The sequence below is a fragment of the Ranitomeya imitator genome, chromosome 1 (genome assembly GCF_032444005.1).
Source record: "Ranitomeya imitator isolate aRanImi1 chromosome 1, aRanImi1.pri, whole genome shotgun sequence".
NCBI classification, from domain to species: domain Eukaryota; kingdom Metazoa; phylum Chordata; class Amphibia; order Anura; family Dendrobatidae; genus Ranitomeya; species Ranitomeya imitator.
In genome coordinates, this window is record NC_091282.1 from 368,769,607 (window position 1) to 368,777,143 (window position 7,537).

Here is a 7,537-nt window from a genome sequence, read left to right on the forward strand (position 1 = left end):
TTTTGTGTCTTAAAATTTCTTGGTGTTGTGTGAACATTTTCCTACAGACTTGTTCAATATGCAAGTAGCCCATGTGTTTCTGGATCTAGAGAGATAGGGGTTAAAGTGCCGGGAGCAGTGTGTGACCGCTCCTGGCACTTAGTATCGGGTGTCAGCTGTCAGAATCAGCTGACACCTGCCAGCGATCACCAATGCACCATCCATGTGTGATTACGATGACATAATAATTCGTCCCTGGTCAGACAGGCCCAAGTCACAAAGACTATGTCAGAAAGGGGTTAAATTGGAGAAAGGTAGGGCAGGGAGTTTATTGTTCCTTTCTCTACAGCAGTTTAACTACATGTTTAACTACATGGACATCCTATGCAAGCTGAGGCACTTAAGAGTGGTGATTACTCCAAGTGGCCCCCCATGTATGTGGGTTTAATTATACAAAGGTAAGTGATGCCACATTAGTGCCATTAATCTTTTGTTATAGAATTAGTCTTATAGGATATTCTTCTTCCTGTACAACCACTCACTGACTAACATGAAGTGTTGTTGTCACTTGTGTATTATAAGGAATAATGTACCACTATTAAAATATAAACTTATAGAATGTCAGAGTAAGAATTCAGAAGAAAAGTATGTGACCTGTATGACCATGGTAAACTGAGGTGGGACATGGACCAGTGGTTGCACAAAGTAATCTGTTCATCATTAGTTGTCAGCATAAATCTGCTAAGAATATAGATGAAATTACCCACACCCCTAACCCACATAACTAAATATTGTATTCTAATTATACTTCGGCTGAAATATATATTATTGTAAAAGAAGCAAATTGCCTCCTACATTCAGCATCAGAACCCAGGATGAAGTCTATGCAAATATGTATGACCCCAGCATATAAAGGTTTAGACCATTCTCCTCTTTACCTCAGTTACCTTTGTCACATAGTAAATTGATCAGTGACAATGTATCTTCTATTACTGCTGGTGATTTCTCCAATAAGTAAGATTTAGATTGTGTCTGTATTGTATATAATAGTAATTATTAGCGGCTATAAGTCACATATTTCTTACCATGTTCTCTGTATTTCAGGTGTCCTCAGTCAGACATTACAGGAGTCCGGTCCAGGACTTGTGAAACCTTCACAACAACTGAAATTAACCTGTACAGTCTCTGGGTTTGAGTTAACCAGTTATGCTATACACTGGATCAGACAAGCCCCTGGGAAAGGACTGCAATGGATTGGAGTAGTAGCGGCTAGTGGTGGTACTGCTTATACTGACTCACTGAAGAGCAGAACCATAATCACAAAAGACAACGCCAAGAAGCAGGCCTATCTCCAGATGAATAACATGGAGGCTGCAGACACTGGAGTGTATTATTGTGCAAGAGACACATAAATATAAAGTAATGAGGAGATCATACAAAATCCTGCTGTGTCTCACTGGTTATAGGAAACCACAAGAGGAAGAGAGGTGCTGATCTGTGAAAGGGAAACATTGTAAGGACATTAGTAAAATATTGCTGGAAAATAATAAGTGCAAATAGTCTTATCCGATGACACAGAGGAAATTAAAACAACAAAACGGGAATTGCTCACCTGGTTCAGTTATGTGACCACAACAGTTAAAACATTTTTGAAAAATTAGCTGCTGCAAAACCTTAATAAACTGCCATTATACTGATAGGAGAAGTAGCGGGGTGTGAATTTGTGCTGCCGACATTACCAGAATCTTGTATCAAAGATATTCAGAGATTGGATCTCAGGATCAAAGAGTTGTGTTAGTCAATGCATCTCTAAGTATTCCACTTCTTCATGTTTAATCCAAGATACTGGTCTCGTAGTCAGTGCAGATCCAAACCCCAATATCCTCCTATCCATCAAATTATAAGGACATTAACTGGTTTTCAACAAGTTACATAAAAACTCTTCCTCAAAAAGAGAATGAGAGCAATTTTACAACTGACACCTCACTGATAGTGCTCCAATCTGAAAAGCTCTGATTATGTCAGAACAACACTTTAAATGTTCAGCAGACAATCATCAATGCACTCAAAGTGGGAGTCCTATTTGTCAGTCCTTCAAGGTATTGCAGTACAATGTATCAGCCATCACCGGTTCAGGAGCCCTAAAAGGCCAAATAAAGGTGTTTCTTTATTTTATGTAAAAAAAAATACGTAAAACATTAAATTTTTCTTATTTACCTTTCTTCTTTTTTCAATCATAAAAAAAATCTAAAAAATCAAATCAATATATCCTTCATAGACTGAACTTTTAACATATTCTTAATAGTTTTCTAACAAAGTAAACTTTGGGGGAAAAAAAGCTGAATTCAAAATCCATAATTGCTGTTTTTCTGCCTTTCGCCTTTCAAACAAGGTAGAAAGCTGTTTGCATCTCTTCAAAATTATACAAAACCTACAGTTTGTTAAAAAACTTAATTCTAAAGGGATTACAATCTTATGTAGCTATTTAATGTGTCAAAATAAAAGCTTTAAAAAAATGATATTTGCTGCTACATTCTTAGACTGATAACTTTTTTTTAATGTTTCTCACAGTGAAACTACAGGTGCTTCTCACAAAACTAGAAGATCATCAAAAAGTTAATTTACTTCAGTTCTTCTATACAAAAAGTGAAACTCATATATTAGAGTCATTACAAACAGAGTGATCTATTTCAAGTGTTTATTTCTGTTAATGTTGATGATTATGGCTTACAGCCAATGAAAACCCAAAAGTCATTATCTCAGTAAATTAGAATCCTTTATAACACCAGCTTGAAAAATGATTTTAAAATCTGAAATGCTGGCCTACTGAAATATAGGTTTAGTAAATGCACTCAATACTTGGTCAGGACTCCTTTTGCATCAATTACTGCATCAATGCGGCGTGGCATGGAGCTGATCATCCTGTGGCACTGCTGATGTGTTTTGGAAGCCCAGGTTGCTTTGATAGCAGCCTTTAGCTTGTCTGCATTGTTGGGTCTGGTGTCTCATCTTCCTCTTGACACTACCCCATAGATTCACCTATTCTTTAAGGTCAGGCAAGTTTGCTGGCCAATCAAGCACAGTGATACTGTTTTTTAAAAACAGGCATTGGTACTTTGGGCAGTGTGGACAGGTGCCAAGTCCTGCTGGAGAATGAAATTTCCATCTCCAAAAAGCTCCCCACAAGTAATGACTGTGAGTGGAGAGGGAAAAGACATACACAGAATTAAACCAGGATGTAGCACAGGAGGCCAGTCTAGCTAGATAGATAGGACAGGATAGAATACTGTGTGGTCAGTATTAAAAACTACAAAAATCCACACAGAGTTTACAAAAATCTCCACACCTGACTAAAGGTGTGGAGGGTAAATCTGCTTCCCAGAGCTTCCAGCTTAACTGGAATAATCCACACTGACAAGCTGGACAAAACATAGAATGCACAGAACGAATAAGTCCACAACATGTGGACAGAAACGAGCAAAGCAAGGACTTATCTTAGCTGAACTGGTCAGGATATCAGGGAAATCCAAGAGAGATGTGAATCTAACCAGGAACCATTGACAAATGGCACTGGCTGAAGGGAAGAGCCAGGCATAAATATCCGAGCAGAAAGACAATCAGTGGAAACAGCTGCAGACTGCTAAATCCAAGGAGCAGCCATTCCACTTAAAACCACCGGAGGGAGCCCAAGAGCGGAATTCACAACACTATAGTCAATCTTTGGTCTAACCAGCAGATAAAGGGGAGAACTTGGTAATTTGGCTGGTGGAGAAATATGAAAGGGAGGCACTAAAACACCTTGGCAACAAAGATACATATGATTTGTTATCATATAGCCCTTTGTCTGTTTTTGAGGATGAGTTGAGGAAGACGATTGAGTGGAGTTTTGAGAGTGGGGCAATTATTAAAAAAATTCTTATGGGGTTAACTGTTAAGTCCCTCGTGATCCCCACCAAAAAGGTCCAAAAATATTCAATCAGTCCTCATGGACGTCCAATTGTGTCTGTATTAGGAGGAATTTGTGATTTAATATGTAAATACATTGATTACTAATTGATACCTCAAGTTGAGATGCTGCCCTCCTATGTCGGGAATGCCAAGGACATTCTTATACATCTGGATGGCATGAACCTTGAACCTTGTACCATTCTTGTCTCAGCGGATGTAGAGGCACTTTATCGCTCCATCTGCCATGATGATGGATTAGAGGCAAATCCAATTTTTTTAATCCAGTAATATTGATGTTGAAACTAGGAGCATGGTGCTGAGATTGCTGTGATTCATGCTTACACATCATTTTTTCACATTCAAAGACAAGTGGTACAGCTTTGAGGGCAGCTTGTGTACCCTCATATGCTAACATCTTTTTGGGGTTTTGTGAGGAGCATATTCCATGAGGGCGCACACGCCGCCACCCAGATTCTGGGATGGTTCTGATACACTGATGTTGTCCTCTTTATATGGCAATGATCCGCAGATGAAATTCATGGGTTTATGACGGCACTGAACCGTAACCATCTCACCATCAGGTTCACATATATTTACCGTCATAAAGTGATTTTATTTCTGAATATCAAATTATTGGTGCAAGATGAATGTTCCATCTACACTGATGTTTTACATATGGAAGCATTAGTTAGCTCACTAGTTTACCCCCACATATGGGGTATCGGTGTATTCAGGAGAAATAGCACAACAAATTTTGTGGTTCAATACTATAGAAGAAAGAATACTGCACTGGTGCAACACCGGAGCCCAAATATTTACTGTGTGATTACCACGTCAAATACACCGCCCTTTCGGATTCACGGGTCCCAAACCCTGTAAACAATTGCATAAATCTATATACTGAAGAGAAAAAAGGGTGGCTCTCACCGTTTCTAAAATCCAATCTTTATTGTGACAATTTAAAACTTCTTCAGCAGGGAAAGGGTGTAGACCGTTACACCGTTAAGAAAAAAATCGGACGGCCATTTTGCGCTCCCTTGTGCTTCTACGAGTCCTGTTGACCATTGTCTTGATAATTGCCAATAATTTCCATCTGTTGTCTGTTCCATTTGCACAACAACATGTGAAATTGATTGTCAAACAGTGCTAGTTATGTCTGATACATTGTAATGTTTTTTAACAGTGCATGCTAGCACTAAACATGGTGATAGGTGGAAACAAGTGACATAACAGCTGACATGTCGCAGCTTTGAGGTGGGATCACCGCCTGAGGCCACCTCAAAGCGGGGGAGTCTGCCAGCTGACGTACTATCCCATCAGCTGGCAGAAAGGGGTTAAGTACATTGCAGAAACATCCAAAGTCATAAAGTACTGATTCTTTCATATCATACTCCTGAAATAACTAATGAGTTAACCCATTATCTACCAATGTCCTTTTTTTGGGACGCCTAATCTTTAGCTTCTAGCAACTAAGATTTTATAATTTTTATAATTAGATCCAATTTTTTTATTTTCAAAATAGGAAATCATGTCATTGTCATTTTTAAATGAATATTGGGACGCCCTTTTCTGAAAAATCCGTACTTGTAAAAATTATAATTTTGCAATTAATGGGTTAAGAGAAGCCTATGAGGCATGATAATAACTTTAGGTCTATATTGTGCAGAACAAAATCAATATAGTGTGATAGTTGGCTTGATAAGGAGCCTATCCTTGAAATGATGGTAAGCCCCAGTGGTTTGGGGATGTCTATATTAATCTTTGGCAGATACGCATTCAAGGTCAAAAGCTTCCAACCATGTTGCGATTTCTGGATAGTGAGATACTCAAAACTCTGATTTAAAATATCTCCCTCTGAGTTCCTAGCACATTAATACTGTATTCTTATTATATCTCTGCTGAATTGTTTATTATTGGAAAAAAAGTAAATCTGATTCTAGTGTCTCTAATTTATATCCTCCTACATTCAGCACCAGAGCCCAGGATGAAGTCTATGCAAATATGTATGACCCAGCATATAAAGGGTTAGATCATTCTCCTCTTTATCTCAGTTATCTTCCTCACATTGTAAATTGATCAGTGACAATGTATCTTCTATTACTGCTGTTTTTTTCCCCAATAAGTAAGATTTAGATTGTGTCTGTATTGTATATAATAGTAATTATAAGCGGCTATAAGTCACATATTTCTTACCATGTTCTCTGTATTTCAGGTGTCCTCAGTCAGACATTACAGGTGTCCGGTCCAGGACTTGTGAAACCTTCACAGCAACTGAAATTAACCTGTACAGTCTCTGGGTTTGATCTAACCAGTTATGCAATCAGCTGGATCAGACAAGCCCCTGGGAAAGGACTGGAATGGATTGGAATAATATGGACTGATGGTGGTACTGCTTATACTGACTCACTGAAGAGCAGAACCACAATCACAAAAGACAACGCCAAGAAGCAGGCCTATCTCCAGATGAGTAACATGGAGGCTGCAGACACTGGAGAATATTATTGTGCAAGAGACACATGAATATAAAGTAATGAGGAGATCATACAAAATCCTGCTGTGTCCCACTGGTTATAGGAAACCACAAGAGGAAGAGAGGTACTGATCTGTGAAAGGGAAACATTATAAGGACATTAACTGTTTATCAACAAATGAACCACAAGTCCATCCTCCTACCTAGGATGAGAGCAGTTTTGCTTTGATATTAAACTTAATTTTGACAGGCACCATGCATGTACAATAATTATCTGATATATGTTTATGGAGGAGCTGAAGCCTCTCAATACACAGAGGATGCCAGCTGTGTTATACAGTGGACACCTACCTGTAAGGCTCACCTTCAGAATTGCTCTGATCCTGGCATTTTATCATCAGTAGAGATTGTAGCATCAATGCACTCAGACAGGGAGAGGACTGTATTAAAATATTGCAATGTGCTGTACCAGCAACCGCAGGTTTACGACCTGAGAAGGACTAAAAATTGTATTTTTCTTTTTGTAAAAAAAAAAAACAAATGTATCGAAAATGCTAATGATGGCCTTCATTTTCTTATTTTGAAAAAAAAAAAAAAATTTCATATGAATGCTTCTCTAAAAAGCTGAAGTTTTCAAATATCCATAATTTTTATTCTAAAAATAAAACCAGCTAGATTTCCTGTCATGTTGTCTATAGCTAGTCAAGAAAACAAAAATAACCTTCACACTGCTCCACTGGAAGAAAAATAAAAAATAGTTATGGTTCTCAGAATATAGTTATTTAAGCCAATTTCTTTTTCTTTTTTTTTTTGTGAAATCAGTAAAACATTGATAAGTTATATCAAATTGATAACAATGTTATTTTACTGATCCTTTAGGGCAGGGGTGGGCAATTAATTTTCCCAAGGGGCCGCATGAGAAACTGGCACTGCTGTGGAGGGCCGAACTGATCTGCTGAACTTAAAAGGGCAGTCTGAAAGGTGAATTTCATATTAAAAGTATATCTATTCAGTATAATAATTAAATCTCGTTTTCTAATATATTTCAATGAAAAATTCCCTAACGTACCCTCTGCATTCTGACTTCCTGGTTTTTTTTTTAAACGTCCCATGACTTTTTGTTTGAGATTCACCAGTGCA

At 38.0% G+C, this 7,537-nt stretch overlaps 1 gene segment (V, D, J or C); it reads left to right on the forward strand.

Annotated features, from left to right (window-relative positions):
• Positions 1-956: 956 nt before the first annotated feature.
• Positions 957-6,447, forward strand: LOC138669035 (Ig heavy chain V region PJ14-like). The segment is given in 4 exon segments: positions 957-993; positions 1,084-1,155; positions 2,551-2,625; positions 6,140-6,447. Coding segments are annotated over 4 exon segments (492 nt in total).
• Positions 6,448-7,537: the final 1,090 nt, after the last annotated feature.